This window comes from Phoenix dactylifera, chromosome 1, assembly GCF_051530095.1.
Source record: "Phoenix dactylifera cultivar Ajwa chromosome 1, Ajwa_hap1_PhDact_Kaust_v1.1, whole genome shotgun sequence".
Taxonomy (NCBI): domain Eukaryota; kingdom Viridiplantae; phylum Streptophyta; class Magnoliopsida; order Arecales; family Arecaceae; genus Phoenix; species Phoenix dactylifera.
In genome coordinates this window covers 65,210,754-65,233,016 of record NC_143190.1, presented here as the reverse complement: position 1 = coordinate 65,233,016, position 22,263 = coordinate 65,210,754, and the positions used below count along the sequence as shown (strand labels likewise).

Sequence of the window (22,263 nt, the reverse complement as noted above, 5' to 3'; positions counted from 1 at the left end):
TTTTTCACATTTCCCAATTTATCATCGAGATTGACTATGAAATGAATGGCTAGAAGCTCATCTAATGCAAACTTCAAATCAAAACAAACATATGAACAATTTTTTAGAAGAGGTAAGATCTTTAATATTCGTAAATACTAATGGTCACAATCGAATATTGGGATCATGTATCAAAGTACAAATCTTGGCGACCGTATTTCATGTCAAGTGGCAGGTCAAGAACAACTGTGAAACTGATCAAAGACACTGTAAACCCTTTTACACCATCTATATTTTCATTCAAAATTTCTTAGGAGTTTGTTATTACAACAATCAACTGCAATCACTTTAAGTTTTCGTAATAGAATGAGGAAAGACTGACCATGCAACAAAAAACTTAGATGACAGAATTTTTGAATGCAGAGAACAGTTTAGGTGACAGCAGCAAAATAAAGGCTAAGATTGACCCGAAGAACATTTTGATTGCATATTGCACTGGGTCCATGTCGGCATCTTTGGATGTGTCCTTTGCACTTGACATGCTAGAAGCAAAAGGGAGAGCTTCTATGACTGCATCTGCAAGATCTGAGATGAAAGAAGAGGTGCAACCTAGGGCTGGTACCCTGCCCCAATTCTCGATGCCTGACTGTAGAGCCAAATGCTTGTACTCCATGTCGATTTCTTCCAAAGTTTCAATATGCTCACTGACAAAGCTGTTTTAAGACAGGCAGCATGAGAGATACATGATATGATCATTAAGACATGGAAACCCAAGCATGTCATGGTGCAAAGAACATTGCCTTTTGTTCAGGCTAACCTACACTATCAGTTCCATGCTGGGAGTAAGCAACCAGAAAATTGATGGGTGAATGACTTTTGGTAAATGGCAATGCGAACATCATATCCTTCACTAATGACAACCATTTCATTATTGAAATATAAGTGTTATGACAAGTAACATTGATAGGATAACTTCACCAACTGATTATCCACAAGGAGATATAGTGAGGATGCTCAGCTATGAGCACCAATCAACTGAAAGAATTGGCAGGTGTTCTCTGAGAAGCGTAGAAGATTTTGGAGTTGAATACATGCCACAGGATACAAAATGTCCAAGAAATTGGGAGGTTATCTATGGACACAACAGTCGGCATAAATGGGTGTGGTGAATGATGTGGAAATTGAAGCAAAAAGACGCCTTTAGAGATATTATTTTTCAGATAATTCTACATCTAGTAGGCTCATGAGACCTGAAAATAATTGGGTATCATTGGCTATGGTCGTATATGCCACCACCAAAATGAGCAGTGTACGACATATGCGCTCAAGGCATGGGAAACTTGAATTTCTACAGGACCAATAAGTTAGTTTATGGAAAAATGGAACTGAACATTTAAGACAAATGGAAAAACAAATATTGAAAAGAAAGGCTGGATTCTGGAAGTTAAATCCAGCTTAAGAACATAACAATTCAAATGGGATTGTATACATTATAGATGCATACCTTATAGGAACAACCATAAGACTTTTCACACCTTTCTGACCAAGCTCAACTATAACTTCGTCGGTATAAGGCTTCAACCACTGAATGGGCCCAACTCGGCTCTGACAAGAAGTTGGGAAAAATGTTAAATGCTTCTAGAAAACCAACATTTCAGAATAGGACTTACTATCCAAATTAACTCTCAATTTCCTTTTATTCTCAAGATGCTGAAGAATGTGATTGCACGATAACTCAAGTAGGAGTTGAAAACAGGTCGGATGGTATCCAACCATATCTATTTCAGTATCCGGTTCAGATCGGGTTTGGAGACACATTTTGGAATCTAATTGGATGTGGGTACAGATCCGCACATACTATTGTAAATTTTATCGAACACAGATCTAAATCTAGATCTCAAGAATTTTTCAAGAATTTGGAAGCAGATATCTGGATAAAACCGAACCGGGACTTAGATTTGTATAAAAGGGTCTAAAAACAGCACCAAAATAGAACTCAAAATAGGATTGACCCCCCGACCTATTCAATTGACCACTTCTCAACCATAATACGGCATTCTATCTTATTTTGTACTGAAAGATTTATTATACTTGCTAAGAGTTTGTTCACATCATTAAAGGAAGCTATTTGGAAGTATGTGTGATATTCAATAATTAATTATTTTTATAGAAGTACTTTTTTTCTCTTTGATAGAAAATGGAGAAATGTACCAACGACTTTAAAGTTTTATTATTTATTCTTTATAATATTTTCAAAACTTTATTATTTACTTAAAATATGAATAACTTCTACATATTCCTACATTATACATAATTTTTCTTTCAAGTTTTCTAAGAAAGTTGGTTTTGATTGATGATTATTTTCTATCTAGGATGTAATTTCAGAGTAGTGCATAACATAAATCCCTGTGATTTAGATAGTGGTATTCAATAAAAAAATATTAGTATTATATAGTGAGTATTTTTGATTTTTTTAATATATTTTTGATATATATTCGATCTGGTCGATTGATCTGGCTATCAGAACCAGTGATCTGATGACCAAAACCTTAACTAGAACAATTTCAATCCAAGTTCAAATATTAGGCCTCAGACCCCTTGCGTAGTTACATGCATTGCGTGCATTTTAGATAGCAGATAGCATTCCCAATTTTTATAACAATGTCATTGATAATAGCTCTTATTATTTAATTCTACTCAAATTAATGTTATATATGAAACAATATCTGATTTATATCTATATTTGAATAGAAAAGTAGACATAACCAATATTCAACTTGTATTCATATTTGTTTAGAATAAATATGGATACAAATTTGGTGTCAGTCTAATATCCGCATCCGTATTCATTGAAAAAAAATGGATATGGATATGGACAATATTCGATCCATTTTCATCCCTACTCACATGCATGGAGACCTGAAAACTTTATAAAGTTTCAACCTCCGATTTTGCGTACAATACCTGATAAGCAAGGGTATGGTGGTTGGCAATTCCTCTAGATTTTAACTCATCCATGATCAAAGTGATACACTCCTCCATTTGATCTTTGTAAGGATCTCCTGCATCCTCCACGTAGCTGAGTGGGACTCCATGAGCACTGAAGAATATCGTAACCTACCATTTTACAATAAAGATGAAACATCACAAAAATTGAACAAGCCATTATTGGTTCAATTAAGTATCCAAAGTAGCAGGGTCCCATATTAATATGCCCAATATATAAACAACTTCTTAGACAAATGAATAGCGTGTTTGGTCAGAGAGTGTTCATATCCATGGGACTAAAACTGTCCAAAAGATACACACAGCTTAGTCGACCATCACTACACACATATCACAGGTCACCATCATCATCACTGCTATAAGTAAATGTTAGAAGAAGAATTACCTCTTCAGGCTTAGAGAAGCCTAATAGCTCTTTCTCTATCAAGTCAGCCATTGATTTGATATAACCTTCTCGTTGATACCATGATTCAATGATAGAAACTGGCAATCTTGCAAAGTAAGCATCTTCCCTGTCATTAGGCTTATACTCCGTAAATCCATTCGAGACAACTCAAGCTTATCATAAATTAAGTAGGAATTTGGGAATGATGAAGTGCAGAATTAGAAATTACTATTCTACCTGAAGATACCCTGAAGACGACGGATGCTTGACCCACTTGTAGAGATGGAGAATTGAGGATACAGTGGTAGAATGACAAGCTTCGTAATGTTATCCTTTTTAATCTGTGACCGTGCATGTTAGAAAAAGAATAAATATACATCAGGAAGCAACATGTCAATACTTGTCAAGGAGTTTATAAACGAAGTTTATGCTATAGCAAATTCAGTTCAAGCAGTTTGATGCCCACATAGCACCCCGTTTTACTTCATTGAGATATAGGAAGATTACCAACATCAACATTGTTTCCACAAGCAAGGCCAAATACAACCAACACACGTTAGCAATATACTACTGCAAATTTCTATAAGATAGTGAATATTCTAATTTATATATTACGATGCTAGCATATTAGAAGATGAAAATGAAGGCTTTGTTAATGACCTTTGGGCCATGTTTAGTCTGCAGGAACTGGGAGGTGGTAATGGTTACCAGTTTCTCATCCTCACCAATGATTCCCGAGAATAGATTTCCTAGGAATAGGAAAACAATTCTTGATTCCTATTCCTGGCAACCAAAACATGGCCTAATTAAAACTCAAGATTTAAATATAATTGCAAAATAAGCTTTTATTTGAAACAAAATACAGATCCCAAAAAGAGTCTTCCAAAATGTTTGCAGTTTGTATCACCAAAAGGAAAGCCAGAAAAAACATTCACTTTAGATGTTTCTTTAATATTAAACTAAAACCAGAGTTACCATAAAACTCAAAATAATGGAAACAAACAACTTTAAACTAACTGAGGAAAAGAATATCTCTAGCTAAGCAAAAAATGACAAATACGTACGATGATCATTGCCTACACGGCAGAAAAGCAAAATGACTAACCAGACGAATAGCGTCCTCGGTGAAGGGGTGCCAATATCGCATTGCAACATAAACATTTGCATGCAAGTTCTTCTCTTCCAGAGCTAGTTTCAGCGCATGTGCCTAAGAAATGTCCTAATTCAGATCAGCATTTTGCTTTAAAAAAAATGGCAGCTTTAGAATTTCTATTAACAAGACCAACAAAGCACCCAATTCTGAAGTAGAGAAGTTGTAAAATCAACAAAGAAATACTAAAAAAAATGATGTTTTACTATGCTTCTATCTTAAGAAGTGTCTGGTAGAAAACTTTTTGAACCCCACTTGTATTTCATAAGAAGTAATTGGTTAACAATATTCATACCTGCTCATCCGTGATTCTTCGTAAAGGTGACCCACCACCGATAGCAGCATATCCCTCTTTACTCTTTGGAGCTCTCAGCATGGATATTAGTTGGGCTAATGGTCGCTGAAGAAACCGAAACAACCTTGGCAACCGTATTATATCCTTTTATGAAAACAAAAAATTATTACTCATGTAATACAGTCTAAAATTAACAACTTTTCAAGATAAAAGATTATGGTCCATGCAAAATGAAACTAAATATGCTTGAAAAAAGAGGGATCTTATACAATTATATTAAAAAAAGGACTGTACATAGTATTTGAAATAGTGGAAGAATTTTTGGTTTGAGGACACATGTTTACCCTTATATCTTCTAATTGCCCGTCGACTGAATTTACAAGGGAAAAGTACCCTTGAAGATGTTAGACTGACACAAAATCTTTAATGTTTGATGAACTACACCTAAATGTAGGCAAGTTATTGGTTATTGTCTCACTTTCGAATTCATTTCTGAAATTATAGCTTGTTACTGTGCACAAAAAAATTGCCACCTACAGTCACATTGGTTTTTATTTATTTGCTGACCCTCTAATTTTGTCATAGCCCAAGTATAAAACAAAGGCACCTACATCTCAGTCCTCTCTTCAGCCATCGCTCTTCTTCTTCTATTATCTCTCTCTCTCCTCCTTCCACTTTTCAAGTTTTGAAAGTTTTTTCTTGGTTTCGGTTTCAGTCTTTCTAAATTAATTATAGATATGCTAGGCTCAGTAGTTCCAGCATCTTATCAAATAAATGCTAAAAACTACACAATAAATAACAATTGAACAAGTCCTAAGGCCCTATTGGGGGAGCTATTGGCAGTAGAGCTGTTTGAAGTAGAGCTTTTATAAAAATCTGTTTGCTGTTTGGTAACTACATTTCTAAAGTGCTGTGGCACTTTAATATGTATTTGGTAAACAAACTGAGAAATTACTTTTATATGACAAAATGATCATAAAGGACATTACATAGTATTATACAACAGAGCATAATAAAATATAATATGTATTAATACATAAATATATGATATAGTATAATATTAATGTAATGTAATATAATATTATTATTGTTGCTGGTGGTCCAAACCGAGAACGATTGGCACAGCGGTGTGAACGGGGTTCCCTTGGAGTTGGGTTGTTTGCGCTCCACCTTCCACCGGGAAACCTGCAAGCAAGCCTCGCACCACCACTGGGGTAGTGGGGGCCCTCCGACGATCAAGTCAGAGAGGATTGAAGGAGAAGGAGAGATAGCAGTAGCAGGTAAGAGAATGCTCTGGAAAACTTTTTCTTACCTCCCCCCTTCTCCCTCCAGCCGCATATATACCAGGCTGGGGGGTCCTTCTGGGGGGTTGGTCATCGTGTAGCACGATGGAGCTGCCACTGACATGGCCGTTACAGGGCGTCGTGGGGCAGCGCTGGGTACGGCCATGACAGGGCGTAGTGGAGCTCCGCTTTGTACGGCTGTTACAGGGGATCGTGGAGCAGCGCCGGATACGACCGTTGCAGGGAGTAGTGGAGCAGAGGGCCGCGGCGTGCTTCAGGGGAACAGCCTGTCGTTGTCGAGAGATTACCGACTCGGGGTCGGACAGCTGGATCTAGGGGCAGCCGACTCGGGGTCGGGCTGCGAAGCCGAAGATATCCGACTCGGGGTCGGACTGCTGGATCAAGGGGCAGCCGACTCGGGGTCGGGCTGCGAAGCCGAAGATATCCGACTCGGGGTCGGACAGCTGGATCTAGGGGCAGCCGACTCGGGGTCGGGCTGCGAAGCCGAAGATATCCGACTCGGGGTCGGACAGCTGGATCTAGGGGCAGCCGACTCGGGGTCAGGCTGCGGAGCCGAAGATATCCGACTCGGGGTCGGATTACTGGATCAAGGGACTGCCGTAGTCTTCCTGGGTGCGCGTGCCGGTCACGTGGGGCGTGGCGGCTAAGTTCCCCCGTAACAGTAGCCCCCCGCTCCCGAGCCTGGAACCAGGAAGGGAACGGGTGAAGGGAGTGATGCTTCGAGATTGCCGCCATCCCTCGGAAAGGCGCGCGCGCTCCGAGCTTCCCGCCTTCTTTATGGCGTATGGCAGTTGTCGCTGATCTGGCGGTCTGCGGATTTCGGCGGACATCCTTCCTCTTTTTAACTCTCGGTAGCGCCTCGCCGACTCCTGACTCTTGAAGTTCCTCCGGCACTAGGCCAGGCATCAGGAAATTCTTCCGGCGCTAGGCCAGGCATCCGAGGGTTAGGCCTCAGGAAATTCGTCCGGCGCTAGGCCAGGCATCCGAGGGTTAGGCCTCAGGAAATTCTTCCGGCGCTAGGCCAGGCATCCGAGGGTTAGGCCTCAGGAAATTCGTCCGGCGCTAGGCCAGGCATCCGAGGGTTAGGCCTCAGAAAATTCTTCCGGCGCTAGGCCAGGCATCCGAGGGTTAGGCCTCAGGAAATTCGTCCGGCGCTAGGCCAGGCATCCGAGGGTTAGGCCTCAGGAAATTCTTCCGGCGCTAAGCCAGGCATCCGAGGGTTAGGCCTCAGGAAATTCCGCTCGTTGGTCGGCCAAGGCTGGCGCAAGCCGAGGCGACCGGTCGGAGCTTCAGGCTAGTCTGCTCCCGGGATGATCATCGGGTTAGCCTGGCATCCGAGGGCCGAGCCTCGCCGAGCCTCGGAAAATTCCGCTCGTTGGTCGGCCAAGGCTGGCGCAAGCCGAGGCGACCGGTCGGGGCTTCAGGCTAGTCTGCTCCCGGGATGATCATCGGGTTAGCCTGGCATCTGAGGGTTGTTAGGCCTCAGGAAAATTCCGCTCGTTGGTCGGCCAAGGCTGGCGCAAGCCGAGGCGACCGGTCGGGGCTTCAGGCTAGTCTGCTCCCGGGATGGTCATCGGGTTAGCCTGGCATCTGAGGGTTGTTAGGCCTCAGGAAAATTCCGCTCGTTGGTCAGCCAAGGCTGGCGCAAGCCGAGGCGACCGGTCGGGACTTCAGGCTAGTCTGCTCCCGGGATGATCATCGGGTTAGCCTGGCATCCGAGGGCCGAGCCTCGGAAAATTCCGCTCGTTGGTCGGCCAAGGCTGGCGCAAGCCGAGGCGACCGGTCGGGGCTTCAGGCTAGTCTGCTCCCGGGATGGTCATCGGGTTAGCCTGGCATCTGAGGGTTGTTAGGCCTCAGGGAAATTCCGCTCGTTGGTCGGCCAAGGCTGGCGCAAGCCGAGGCGACCGGTCGGGGCTTCAGGCTAGTCTGCTCCCGGGATGATCATCGGGTTAGCCTGGCATCCGAGGGCCGAGCCTCGGGAAATTCCGCTCGTTGGTCGGCCAAGGCTGGCGCAAGCCGAGGCGACCGGTCGGGGCTTTAGGCTAGTCTGCTCCCGGGATGGTCATCGGGTTAGCCTGGCATCCGAGGGCCGAGCCTCGGGAAATTCCGCTCGTTGGCCACGCGCCTGTCGCTTGCCACTCGACGGGATTTCTCCGTGTCCAGCTACGATCGTGTTTCTCCTCCTCTCCAAGCGTCGCCTGGGGAACACCAGAAGGGCATTAAATGCTAATTGAAGCGTTACCTGGGAAATCGGACCGCCAGTTGCTGCTTGCAAGGAGTGTCAGTTAAGCGGCCGCGATACGCGCGTTCTTCGAGGCGAATGCGGCCTGGGCGCGAGCGGAGATACGTGGACCGAGGGATACATGCCGCCCGGAGTGTCCTGCACAAAGAATGCAATTAAGGAGAACGACGCTTAGGAGATCGTGGGAGGATACGCCTCGAGAGCCGGAACGGCTCCGGATTCGGTGCGCCCGCCTTTATTGGAGCCACCCGCATCGGAACGACCGGGGGGCCTCAGTTTGGCTATAAATATAAGTGCAGGTGCGGTGGAGTCTGCCAAGCCGAAGGTATTCAGGTTGCCATGGATCGTGGACCTCCTCTCCGGCGTGTGGCTGGGAAACCCCTGCTGGAGGAACGGGAGGCGTGCCCCTCGCGACTTCCGCCAACTAGCCGTTTCATCTGGGATCAACAAGGAGGTTCTCCCCGGCGGAACTCCGCTCTAGGCGTTTCATCCGGGATCACATCCCCCCTCCTTTCAGTCCCCCCTCCCGATTGAGCTCTGCGCCAGACGCTCCATCCGGGATCGCGCCTCCTCGCGCTCTTCTTCCCTTGTATTCCTTCTCTCCCCTAACCTGGGGAGGACCGGGATATCCCTTGGAGGTGGCGTTCCTCTGGAGGCAGCGGGAACTTCTTCTTCGTCCACGCTGGCTCTTCGTCTTTTTGCGTGAGGCGTCCATGGCGCCTCCGGGGAGAAGCACCCACGCCCGGCGGGATTGCAGCTGCTTCGGATGGAGGGTTCGGGATCCCAGATCTCCAGCTCCACGGAGTCTCCACCTCTTCCTTGCTTTCTTTACTCCCTAATTCCCCCCTGGGAATTCTTTGTAATCACACGAACACACCGTTGTAACCAAGAATTATTGAAATGAAAAGAGTTGTACATTCTTCGAACTGTCTTCCTGGTTTTGTCGTTCTACTGGTAATACACCCGCAGGTTAGCGGAATTCCAGCTCCTTGGAATTTCTCGACCATCTAGGGCCTCCAACTGGTAGGAGCCAGGTCGGTTTATCCAGCGAACCCTATACGGGCCTTCCCAATTCGGCGCCAGCTTCCCACCTTCCGCGGGTTGAGATGCTTTGGCTCGCCTTAGCACCAGATCTCCGATTCTGAAAAGTTTCGGTCGGACCTTGGAGTTATAATATCGGGCCACCCTCCGCTGATACATCGCCATCCGAACCTGCGCCATTTCCCTTGCTTCTTCCAAGAGGTCCAGGTTCCCTCGGAGCTGCTCCGAATTGACCTCGGGTCGGTGCGCGGCCACCCGAGGTGAGGGGAGTCCGAGCTCCACGGGGACGACCGCTTCCGTGCCATAGGTTAGGCTGAATGGCGTCTCCCCGGTAGGGGTCCGATGCGTGGTCCGATACGCCCAAAGGACATTCTCGAGTTCTTCGACCCAAGCTTGCCCTGTCCGACCGATTCGCGCCTTAATTCCTTGGAGGATCGTCCGATTTGTGACCTCGGCCTCACCGTTGGTTTGGGGATGCGACACAGATGTGAACCGATGCTCGATCCCGAACTCCTCGCAGAAGTCACGGAAATGCTTGTTGTCGAACTGTCGACTATTATCCGAGATGAGGACCCGAGGTACCCCAAATCGGACAATGATGTTCTTCTTCACGAACTTCCGGACTTGCGCCTCCGTGATAGTGGCCAGCGGCTCTGCTTCTACCCACTTGGTGAAGTAGTCGATTGCAACAATCAAAAATTTCCGCTGGGCTGAAGCGACGGGGAATGGTCCGAGGATATCCATTCCCCACTGTGCGAAGGGCCAGGGTGCGGTGATCGGGGCCAAGGGGACAGAAGGGACTCTCTGGACGTTGGCGTGGCGCTGGCAGGCGTCGCATTTCCGCACGTGATCCTTCGAGTCCTCCAACAAGGTAGGCCAATAATAGCCTTGCCTCATGATCTTGTGCGCTAAGGACCTAGCCCCCAAGTGCGATCCGCAGATGCCCTCGTGGACTTCGCCGAGGACGTAGACCGCCTCCGAGGGGCGGAGGCATCTTAAAAGGGGGGCAGTGAACGAGGTCCGATACAGCCTCCCTTCATAGAGTACGTAGTGGGCGGACTTCTTGACAAGTCGCCGAGCTTGCTCTTCGTCTTCAGGGAGGATCCCTTCGGCGAGGTAGGCGACGAGCGGATCCATCCAAGACGGCTCCGGATCAATCGCCATCACCGCTCCAGCCTCGCCGATGCTCGGCGCATCCAGGGTCTCTAGGTAGATCGCCCTCGACAAGTTGTGCGCCTCTGCGTCCACCAAGCGGGACAACCTGTCGGCCCTGGCGTTTTCGCTTCTGGGGACCTGCTGGAAGTCGACGCTGCCGAGGTCGGGAATGAGCGCTTGCACCTTCCGGACGTAGTTCTGCATGGTCGGGCTCCGGGCCTCGAACTCCCCACGGACCTGCCCGACCACCAGCTGGGAGTCGGTGAAGACCTTCAGACGCCGGATGCCGAGCTCCTTGGTGAGTTTGAGTCCCGCGACTAGGGCCTCGTACTCCGCCTCGTTGTTGGTCACTGGAAATCCAAACCTCAAGGCATACTCGGCTATCACTCCATCAGGACTGGTAAGGACCAGCCCGGCCCCTCCTCCTTCGGGGTTCGACGACCCATCGATGTGAAGCGTCCAGATCGGGAGGTCGAGGCTGGGCGTTTCCGGCGGTCTAGGTTCCGCCTCCTGCACCGTGCACTCAGCGAGGAAGTCCGCGAGCACCTGGGCCTTGATGGCGGGTCGAGGCTGGTAGCGGATGTCGAACTCACCGAGTTCTACTGCCCACTTCACCAGCCGTCCCGCATTCTCGGGGTTGCTGAGGATCTGTCGTAATGGTTGGTCGGTTAAGAGAGTGACCGAATGGGCCTGGAAATAGGGGCGAAGCCTCCTGGTCGCGGTCAGCAGCGCGAAGGCGATCTTTTCAGCCTTCGTGTACCGCGTCTCGGCATCCCGTAGGACCCGGCTGATGTAGTACACGGGCTTCTGGAGCTTTGCCTCTTCTCGAACCAGCACCGCACTGACCGCGGTTGGGGAGACCGCCAGATAGAGGTAGAGCATCTCCCCTTCTTGCGGCTTGGACAGCAGGGGAGGAGACGCCAGATATTCCTTGAGTTGGTCGAACGCTGCTTGACATTCGGCCGTCCAAAGGAAGTCTTTCGGGCGTTTCAACACCTTGAAGAATGGTTGGCAGCGTTCGGCCGATTTTGCCACAAATCGTCCGAGCGCGGCAACCCTTCCAGCGAGCTCCTGAACCTCCTTCACTTTGGTCGGGGGGGACATACCTTGGATAGCCTTGATTTTGTCCGGGTTTGCTTCGATACCCCGCTGGTTGACAATGAAACCAAGGAACCTCCCGGCCGAAGCGCCGAAGGCGCACTTCGCTGGGTTCAGCTTCATGCGAAACTTCCGCAAGGTGGTGAAAGTCTCCTCCAGGTCCGCGATGTGCTGATCTGCATGGCGGCTCTTCACCAGCATATCGTCCACGTACACCTCCATGTTCCGGCCGATTTGCTCTTTAAAGATTTTGTTGACGAGGCGCTGGTAAGTGGCGCCAGCATTCTTCAGACCGAAAGGCATCACCTTGTAGCAGTACAGCCCCCGGTCTGTTATAAAAGCAGTTTTCTCCTCGTCCTGTGGGGCCATCATTATCTGGTTGTAGCCGGAGAAGGCGTCCATGAAAGACAGCAGCTGATATCCGGAAGTCGCGTCGACCAGTTGGTCTATCCGCGGAAGCGGAAAGCTATCCTTGGGGCATGCCTTGTTCAGGTCGGTGTAGTCGACGCACATCCTCCACTTCCCGCTCGCCTTCCGGACAAGTACGACATTTGCCAGCCACTCGGGGTAATTCACCTCCCTTATGAATCCTGCCTCCAAGAGCTTGTCTACCTCCTGGTCGACCACCCGGATCCGATCCGGGGCACAGTGTCTCTTCTTTTGCTTTACTGGTCGGTGGGTCGGGTCGACGTTGAGGGCGTGAGAAATGACCTTCGGGTCGATCCCGGGTACATCGGCCGCCGACCAGGCAAATACATCGGCATTGGCTCGGAGGAATTCCACCAACCGGGCCCGAGCTCCCGAGTCGAGATTGGCGCCGACCCGGACCGTCCGGTCTGGGCGGCCTTCCTCGAGGGGAACTTCGACCACACCCTCGGCTGGCTCCCCCTGCCGCAAGGCCACCTCGTCTCTGGCATCAAGGGACTCGACGCTTAGGGCTTCCACGGGCTTCTTCCCTTTGAGAGTCGCTAGGAAACATTGCCGTGCGGTCGGTTGGTCACCTCGGACCTCTCCGATCCCAGCCGCCGTGGGGAACCGCATGAGCAAGTGGTACGTAGAGACCACCGCACGAAGGGCGTTCAGTCCAGGTCGTCCGAGGATAGCGTTGTAGGCCGAGGGAACACGGACGACCAAGAACCCGAGTCGCACCGTGGCTTCTGCGGGTGCAACGCCCGCAGTCACAGGCAGCTCAACGACTCCTTCGGCCGGGACAGCGTCACCAGTGAATCCGATGAGGGGGGTGGATGTTTTGTGCAACAATTGTCTGGTCAAGCTCATTTTTTGGAAGGCCTCGTAAAACAAAATATCAGCTGAGCTTCCACTATCAACAAGAACACGCCTTACATCATAGTTTGCCATAGTGAGGGAGATCACCATGGCGTCATCGTGGGGAGTCTGAACCCCCGTTACATCCTCATCAGAAAAGGTGATTACATTACCGACCCTCTGCCTCTTCACGATGGCCGTCCCTGACGCTTCCGTCGAGCCCCCTGCGTTCCTCACGGGCCGTGAGCAGCCCCCAGTGATAGTGTGGATCACGCCCGCAACGGGTCGATTCTGCTCCCGAGGCTCCGGAGGAGCCGGGTCGGCTGGACGCGGGTCCGCGGGGGGACGTCGGTCGTTCACATATCGTCCGAGACGCCCCCGGCGGATGAGAGCCTCGATCTCGTCCCGAAGCTGGAAGCAGTCTTCGGTGTCGTGGCCGTGGTCCCGGTGGTACTCACAGTACGCCCGGGAGGGCCTCCTCCCAGGGATTTTCCGCATCTGTCTCGGGGCCGGGAGGTCCTCCCGCCCCTTGATCTCCATAAGGATCTGGGCCCGGGGAGTCAGGAGAGGGGTGTACCGGTTGAAACGTCGGGACGGAGAACGAGGGCGTGGGGCGCCGTGGTTCCTCGCCGGCGACGGGCTTCTGCGCCGACGCTGGGGCGTCGGGCTCCTCCTCTGGCGTGCCTCTTTTCGCCTTTTCTTCCCAAGCTTTGGAGGGATCTCGGCGGCCTCCTTGCTCCGGTGGGCGGCCGCCTCCTCGGCGTCCGCATACTGGTTCGCCCGGGACAACAGCTCCGGGAAGCTCCTCGGCAGGCGTTTGTCCAGGGAGAAGGTGAGTCTGCCCTTCCGGAAGCCGCGCTTCAGGGCTGAAAGAGCTACCTCCTAGCTCAGGTTCCGGACCTCCAGCGTAGCCTTGTTGAAGCGGGTGAGATAATCCCGCAGGCTTTCTCCCTCGTTTTGCCGAACATCAAAGAGGGAGTCGGAGACCAGTCGCCGCCGGCTACTGACGGCGAAATGAGTGATGAAGAGGCGAGTGAACTGGTCGAAGGACTGGATTGAGTTAGCCTCCAGGCCGGCGAACCACGCCCTTGCCGGGCCACGGAGGGTTGCTGGGAAAGCCTTGCAGAGGAGAGGATCTGATGCTCCGTGGAGGAGCATAAGGGTCCTGAAACTCTCGACGTGATCCCGCGGGTCCGCTGCCCCGTCATAGGGCTCGATCGCCGGCATCTTGAACCCCGGCGGATTCGGGGTCCGCAGGATCCTCGAGGCTAGCGCCGGCTGGGAGGAAATCTCCAAGTCGGCGAAGGGATCTTTGGAATGGCCCTTCAGGACCTGGAGTTGTCGGTGGAGATCGTCCACCCGCCGGTCCAGGGAGCGCGACCGGTGGGCGGGAGACAAGGAGCGGCAGGAGGGAGATCGACTGGAGCGCGGGTTCCTCGAAGACTGGGGGGTCTGGGAATGCGCCCGGGTCCGCCTCTCGTACCCCGCGCAGCTCCGATGAGAAGGTCCCGGCAGAATGGAACGCGCTCGAGAATCCTCCTCGCGCCGGCACTCCTCCCCATGGGAGAGGAAGGAGCGCAGGTTGAGGAGAGCAGGCGAACGCTCAGGCAGCAGCGGCTCCTGAGCCCGCTGCGGCGCCCGGGACATCACACCCTGCAGATTCTGCACCGCCTCCGCGAGGGTGCGAACCTGCTGGGCTAGCTGGTCGAACTGAGCGGCTTCGACCGTCTGAATAGGCGGTGGGGCGGTGGAGTGTTGCTGAGAGCGCGTTGGAGATGCAGCGGCCTCCCGGCTGGAGGCGCGAGAGGCCCCGCGACCGGAAGCGTTGGAAGCTCCACGACCACCTCGCCGTGCCATTACGATCGCTCTGAGATCCGGCCCTCCTTCTAGCGCCAACTGTTGCTGGTGGTCCAAACCGAGAACGATTGGCACAGCGGTGTGAACGGGGTTCCCTTGGAGTTGGGTTGGTTGCGCTCCACCTTTCACCGGGAAACCTGCAAGCAAGCCTCGCACCACCACTGGGGTAGTGGGGGCCCTCCGACGATCAAGTCAGAGAGGATTGAAGGAGAAGGAGAGATAGCAGTAGCAGGTAAGAGAATGCTCTGGAAAACTTTTTCTTACCTCCCCCCTTCTCCCCCCAGCCGCATATATACCAGGCTGGGGGGTCCTTCTGGGGGGTTGGTCATCGTGTAGCACGATGGAGCTGCCACTGACATGGCCGTTACAGGGCGTCGTGGGGCAGCGCTGGGTACGGCCATGACAGGGCGTAGTGGAGCTCCGCTTTGTACGGCTGTTACAGGGGATCGTGGAGCAGCGCCGGATACGACCGTTGCAGGGAGTAGTGGAGCAGAGGGCCGCGGCGTGCTTCAGGGGAACAGCCTGTCGTTGTCGAGAGATTACCGACTCGGGGTCGGACAGCTGGATCTAGGGGCAGCCGACTCGGGGTCGGGCTGCGAAGCCGAAGATATCCGACTCGGGGTCGGACTGCTGGATCAAGGGGCAGCCGACTCGGGGTCGGGCTGCGAAGCCGAAGATATCCGACTCGGGGTCGGACAGCTGGATCTAGGGGCAGCCGACTCGGGGTCGGGCTGCGGAGCCGAAGATATCCGACTCGGGGTCGGACAGCTGGATCTAGGGGCAGCCGACTCGGGGTCAGGCTACGGAGCCGAAGATATCCGACTCGGGGTCGGATTACTGGATCAAGGGACTGCCGTAGTCTTCCTGGGTGCGCGTGCCGGTCACGTGGGGCGTGGCGGCTAAGTTCCCCCGTAACAATTATAATATAGTACTATAACATTGTGTGCTATAGAATAATAATTTAATAAAATATTAAATTATTTAACATAGCATATCAATATATTATAATATAATGTAATATAATATAATATTATATTTATAGTATAATACAATAATAAAGATATAAAATATTATAATTATGAGCATAAATTATTTTTTCATAATATAACAGAATATTAAATTATTTAACATAACATATTAATATATTATGATATAATGTAATATTTTATTATATTTATAGTATAATACAATAATAAAGGTATAAAATATTATAATTATTAGCATAAATTAATTTCTCATAATAGAACATAATTTTAAATTATTTAACATAACATATTAATATATTATGATATAATGTAATATAATATTATATTTATAGTATAATACAATAATAAAGGTATAAAATATTATAATTATTAGCATAAATTAATTTCTCATAATACAACATAATATTAAATTATTTAACATAACATATTAATGTATTATGAAATAATATAATAAATATTATATTTATAGTATAATACAATAATAAAGGTATAAAATATTTTAATTATTAGCGTAAATTAATTTTCACTCTTCTGATGACCATTTATCTCTCTAATAAATTTTCTAGCTAGACGATAAAATTGGTTAAACAATTACTAATATTTATTTTTATTTATTTATTTATTTATTTTATCTTCTCTAATTTTTTTTCATTTCCTTTTCTTCTCTTTTTTTTCTTTTCTTTTATTTTTCTTTTCCTCTTTTTCTGTTCTTTTCCTTCTCTTCTTTCTTCTTCCTTCCCGAAGCTTCTCCCCTCTCCTTTCTTCCTCCCTTGCCTCATTTCTCCTGCGCGGTCATGGAAGGGGAGATCAAGCTCCCGGCGGCGCGACAGGAGGATGGGCGGCGAAGCCGGAGGGAGAAGCTTCGGGGAGAGGGAGAGGTGGTCGAGGGAGAGAGAGAGGCGGTCGGGGAAGGGAGAAGAGGTGGAGGGCGTCGGGGGCGGCGGCGGCGGAGAGGAAGCAGCAGAGGAGGATGGAGAAGAGGAAGAGGGCGTCGGGGGAGAGGAAGCAGCAGAGGAGGATGGAGAAGAAGAGGGCATCGGGGGCGGCGGCGGGGAGCGGCAGAAAGGAGGGCGTCAGGGGCAGTGGCAGGGGAGAGGGAACGACAGAGGAGGAGAGAGAAAAGACGGAGGGCGTCGGGGGCGGCGGCAGGGGAGAGGGGGCGGTGGAGTGGCAGAGGAGGGAGAAGATGGGGAGGGCGTTGTGGGCGGTGGCAGGGGAGAGGGAGAGGAGGGGGATGGGTGGGAGAGGAAGAGGCGGCGGGATGGGGCATTTTGGGAGGAAAAAGAGTTTTTAAATGAAAATATTTTAGTCAAAAAAATAGCTTTCTGACAAAGCTGAAAATAGCTTTTTCGGAAAGCTCCAAAATGGAGCTTCTCCCAAAAAGCTGTTTTCAGCTTTCTGAAAAAGCTAAAACAGCTTTCCGAAATTTTTACCAAACATTCTTTTTCATCCAAAAGTACTTTTTGGCCCTCCAAAAGCTCCCCCAAATGGGGCCTAAGAAGAAACTGGACATCAAGTTTGGTGGCTTCAATGGTTTCACATTAATATAAGCAAAATTTACACTAAAAAGATTAAAAGATCAAAAAAAAAAGATCACAACTTTTATGTGTGGAAAATATATTTTTATTTTTTGATGATAATCTTGAAAATGATAATGCAGATATCTTTAAAATTTCATCCCTGGATAGATAAAAATATGTGAAAATTTCACTCTTCTCTTTTTCTCGATGGGGCACAACATTGAAAATTTTCAAATTATTTCAAAATGTAAAACCTATGTTTTATCTTAAGAATATGAATCCCATGTAAAAAATAAAGAAATGACAAGCATTTGCATGTATTGCAATCAAAGAATATCTTGTAACTCAGTTTTAGCAAAAATTCAAGATGTTAGAAATTTTTACAACCAACAAATCTAAAAGCACACGAGACAATATATAAGACAAGTCTTTCAGTTTTTTGCACATTAATTAAACCTGAAAGGAATGATAAGTTGTGAAAAATCACGTACTGGATCAGCAAATAAATTGAATAGAAATGGCTGAACATCATGAAGGGTCTCTGGACCACCAAGGTTCAATAGTAGCACCCCAACCCGCTCTTGTGCAATACCCAGAGGCATTCCCATAACTTTTTCATCAAAAGCACATGCTTCCTTGGAAAAGAATGTTTTTCCAACTAGATGTCGGTTCTTAATTGGCGCCTGGAAACATAATTTGGTAAAATTGCCACTGCTATCAGCTGAGGCATGGTGTGAGACTGAAACTATCTCCAATGGTTGCTTGCTTCGTTGTGAATCTTCCCCAAAACAAGGGAAGGTAGATATGGCATTGCATGTGAAAGCCCTCATCCTATGGAGTGACCTGAAGATAAATAGCCATCAAAATCTAAACTATGAAACAAAGGTGGCAAGGGAATTAGTATTTTAGATGGAAAAAAATTCTTTGTGCTTTGAAAGCAAAAACAATTTATTCTTTAACATCAGATGTATCACAAGAAAATTAAATCATATCAAGATGAAATTTTGTAATTGGTTAAAGAAGCATAATTTCCTATAAGCATTTCCTTCTAGTAAACTTCGCCCCCATCCCACAGAAAAAGGGAAATATAAAAAGTTAAATAAGAATCATCACCAAGCATAGACAATCTGCAAGGCAAGACTCACAATTCTGGGCAATTGTTAGTTCTTCGGCGACAAAAACCAGAGACTTTGAGGTGGGGAACTCCAGATCCCACAGCTTCCATGCTTTAAACAAGAGTTAATAAAAATTTCACCTGAAAGTGCACATATGGCAATATAATTCAATCATACTGGAATCGACCAATTCATAAAATTAACTCAAAATTTGGAGCCAGCTATTTGCTATCATGTGAGAAGTATATGATAGACTGCGCACAAGTATAATACTAAGTCAAATATATATTTACAGCTCCAGATAATTAAAAATTCATTGAAGTCTCTTACATAAGTGTGATACCCATCTCTCACAAGGCAGTTGTACTGAACAAAAGGTCGAGATCAAGGGGGACAATGGTAGTTAAAATGCAATAGATATACACACATATGTATAATATAAACATGATAATATGTTACAAAGATCAGGTCAGATATTTTTGTGTAATGTACTTTCATGTAACTACATAGCCAAAATTGTTATCAAGTGTTAGCATAAATACAACCAATCTTCGGTGATACTCTCCAGAACACCTCCTTTGAGAACCATGTGCAATGGTCAATCCTTACTGCAAAATGCTTAATGAATTTCTAAAAACAATCAAGACACCGATCTCTAAGTAAATAATTAGTCCAATTGAACTACTACTTTCATGATATCAATGCAGCTTGTAATGTCACTTTGTAAAATAATTTATGTACCAGATTTATGTTTCAGAGTTCAAATTGAATCTTTTCAAACATCATTATTTTCATGTGAATGCAGCATTTTGTACACCAACTCATTATTAAGTTTCTGACATTATATTTATTAAATTGAACATGCTACTGGAAATCAATCCCCTATGACAGCAAATACTTATCATCTCTCCATCTATATATTCTATCAATCCTTTTGGCTTTCATTATGGTTGAGGTTGTTGTGCACAATAGCACCCACGCATCTTATCTTTTACGTGCATTCCATCTTCCTATTGTTCTTTAATGTTTCTCTTGCATGCACATAGGGGTGTCATAGGTATCTGCCATTATTTATTATTGTGGTTTTGTTGTCAAAATAAGTGGCTATATTCGGATTTGCTGCAACCCAATATTAATCGACAAGCTTACAATCTAAACTCTTTAAAAGCACTAAACAGATAGTATTATAAACCTAATGATTCACCACGATACTACAAATTTAACAAAAAAAAAGGTAAATGGAAAAAGAGGAGAGAGATCTAAAACTGATCAAAATATACAAACAATTCAATCGAAGGATGGAATAATTCAATAATTACACGAGTTTCATCCACAAAGCATCTACGGACGTGGGGTGATATTTGATCTGCGGCTCAAACAAGAAGGAAATCAAGAAACAATTATAAAGATGCGATCTAGCTGAGAACGACTAGGGGGGTAGGAGAGGCAGGGGAGAGATGATGTACCTTTGCACAGATGAGATCGAACTCAGATCTCCAGGAATTGAGGAAGAAGCTTGGTAGATTTTCTCCCCTTTTTCTTCTAGGGTTAGTTTTACGGTTCGGAGCTGGCCGCGGAGGAAGGAAGGAAGGAACACGGAAGCGCGGCAGGCTCCAATAGCCTTCGCGGTCAAAAGAAATAGAAGTGGATCCTTCTACAGTCAGCCGTTTCCCCTAAGACAGAACCAGACCGGGCCGCACAGCTGCAAGCTCCGCAATGGCTGATGGATGCGGGTCCCGCCATCCAAGACGGAGAAATACGCTGGAAGCAAACGGAATCGGAACGCCGCTTAAAAATAGCAATAATAATAATAAAATCAAGAAAACAATAATCGAAAATCGACGAGGGAATCCACCGTCTCCTTCCTCTTTTCTCCCTCTCCGTTCTTCTCCGAACGGATCTGACGACACCACCACCGCTGCGCCGGTGGCGAATAGAGGTCGTCGCTACGTAGATTCACCGATTTCTTGAGGCGTATGGAGACCATAACTGGACAACCCGGATGCTATTGTAGCCGGAGTAGAGCAGGTCATCGCGCACAGCGGCGGCGAGCTCGAGGCGTTCTGCCGCGGTGTCCTCCAGGTCATGGCGAAGCACGTCGCCGTCCTGTCGCCCCTGGCAAAAACCACCGGATCCCCCTGGCCGAGATCGCCAAGCGGGTAGTCGCCGACCACGGCTTCTTGCTCATCTTCATCACCTTGCCCATTCCGCCTTCCTTGCTGCCCTCTACCTCTCCATCACCCCCATCGCCCTCCCCCCTCACTCTCACAACTCCTCCCAACCCGCTGGCCCCCGCGTCGGGACCATCATGTCCATCGCCGGGCAAAGGAAGGCGAACACTTTAGGTCGAAGGGAGCCTCGGTGATCCAGTTCCACCCACTCTCTGGCGTAGAGACTAAATGATGGCGAACCCACACCGGCGGCGGTCGCCCGGCATTGGCCGCCAGCGCGGCGGTGGCGTGGCCGCCGGATCCGTGCGGAGAAGAACGGAGAGGGAGAAAGCGGATGGAGAATTGGAGACGGATGTGTTTCCTCCTCGAGTTTTTTATTATTCTTTGTCTCAATTTTTACTGTTATTTTAATCGTTTATTAAAAAAAGCATCTCAAGGAGGGTTTTTTCAAAAAAATAAATTATGATTTTTGATTTTGCAAATTTTATAAATATTTTAAATAGTAAAAATATTTGATTAGATCTTTCGATTTTCAAATATAATTTAATATTATTTTTTAAGCTAATTTCAGCTAATTTCTTGCATCAAAAAATTGTACGTCATGCACGCGTGGCAATTTTTTTTTTCCTGGCACCAAGATGAGTATATAAATAATAATATGATATAATGATTAATAATAATATGATTAATGATGAGGTAAATACATGTCTAGCAGCGATATTGGATCCACCCTGGATAAGTCTGCACGACTAACTCTTTAATTCCCAACAAGATGTATCTCGACGCAAGCCCTTTCCGTCACTATCTTGTCTTCAAGTGTGGGCATGGTCACCTTCAAAGCCTCAAAAGTCATAGGCAAAACTTCCCATGCTCTATTGGTGCCTCTGCAATGAAATCAAAAGTTTTTACCATTTATTATCCTCTCTTGCTTCGTCTTTCAAATGCATCTTTGCATATAAGAAGAATATCTAAGCTATATTATGCAAAACTATTCTCCATTACTGAAGCCTCTTGTATGCATCGCACATAATAATTATTGGAGTATATAGATGTATACATAAGAACCTAATGAGGATGGAGCCTAGACTATTCGCTCTCATATTTCTCTCTTTACATTAAACTCTTAGGGCTCATTAGATTATGGGTAATTTGATATGGAAAAAAAAAATTTCTATATCAGATTACCGTATTTGGTGCAGAAAATGGATAAGAAAGATAGTAAAATAAATAGTAGTCCCATATCTATTTTTCCAAGAGAGAAGGTAAACTAAATATCATTATGGGGCATTTGGTATGGGGTGATCATTTTATGATTGATGATTATTTCATGATTAAGGGTGATATAGGTGAAGGTGATGAGATCACCATATTTGGTTGCACTACGATGATCCTACGTGGCAGTGATTTTAAATTACCCACACCTTTAAAATTATTGCCCAACTCAGTAATGGAATGCCTATCTTTGAGGTCGGAAATCTAAGATCACCTCAGGGCAATGATCTTGGGCTCAAAGTTGAGGACAAAAATGCTCCTCAGTCTAGCAGAAAAATTGGTATACGAATGTACCATTAATATATTATATCAATATTATACACATGATATTATATTATATTGATATTATATTTATGATATATTACATTATAATATATTATTAAACATATTATTATCATATTATTATTCAATGATAATTTTA

The 22,263-nt window shown here is 47.0% G+C and overlaps 1 protein-coding gene across 3 annotated transcripts; it reads right to left on the bottom strand.

The window, feature by feature from the left end:
* Nucleotides 1-242: 242 nt before the first annotated feature.
* Nucleotides 243-20,961, bottom strand: LOC103712934 (ferrochelatase-1, chloroplastic-like). 3 transcript variants are annotated; one of them, XM_039125299.3, is made up of 11 exons: nt 20,255-20,920; nt 19,866-20,160; nt 18,430-18,539; nt 17,776-18,127; nt 4,816-4,959; nt 4,476-4,577; nt 3,608-3,711; nt 3,371-3,497; nt 2,944-3,096; nt 1,484-1,584; nt 243-692 (listed from the first exon to the last, which is right to left on the bottom strand). In XM_039125299.3, the coding sequence occupies exons 3-11, from the start codon at nt 18,507-18,509 to the stop codon at nt 377-379; spliced, it is 1,479 nt and encodes a 492-aa protein (XP_038981227.2). In that variant the 5' UTR covers nt 18,510-18,539; nt 19,866-20,160; nt 20,255-20,920; the 3' UTR covers nt 243-376. The 3 variants fall into 3 exon arrangements, with proteins under 3 accessions (XP_038981227.2, XP_088565850.1, XP_017699741.2); XM_088709724.2 differs by adding an exon at nt 19,719-19,765 and having other exon boundaries at nt 19,866-20,716; XM_017844252.5 differs by having other exon boundaries at nt 19,866-20,961.
* Between the last annotated feature and the right edge of the window lie 1,302 nt (nt 20,962-22,263).

Bases quoted from the DNA above. Each gene is read 5' to 3' on its own strand.
- LOC103712934 (XM_017844252.5), bottom strand. From the start codon at position 18,509: ATGGAAGCTGTGGGATCTGGAGTTCCCCACCTCAAAGTCTCTGGTTTT. The intron at 4,578-4,815 runs GTATGAATATTG...GACATTTCTTAG, and splicing joins GAAGAATCACGGATGAGCAG to GCACATGCGCTGAAACTAGC. The intron at 693-1,483 runs GTATGCATCTAT...GTCTTAAAACAG, and splicing joins CTTATGGTTGTTCCTATAAG to CTTTGTCAGTGAGCATATTG.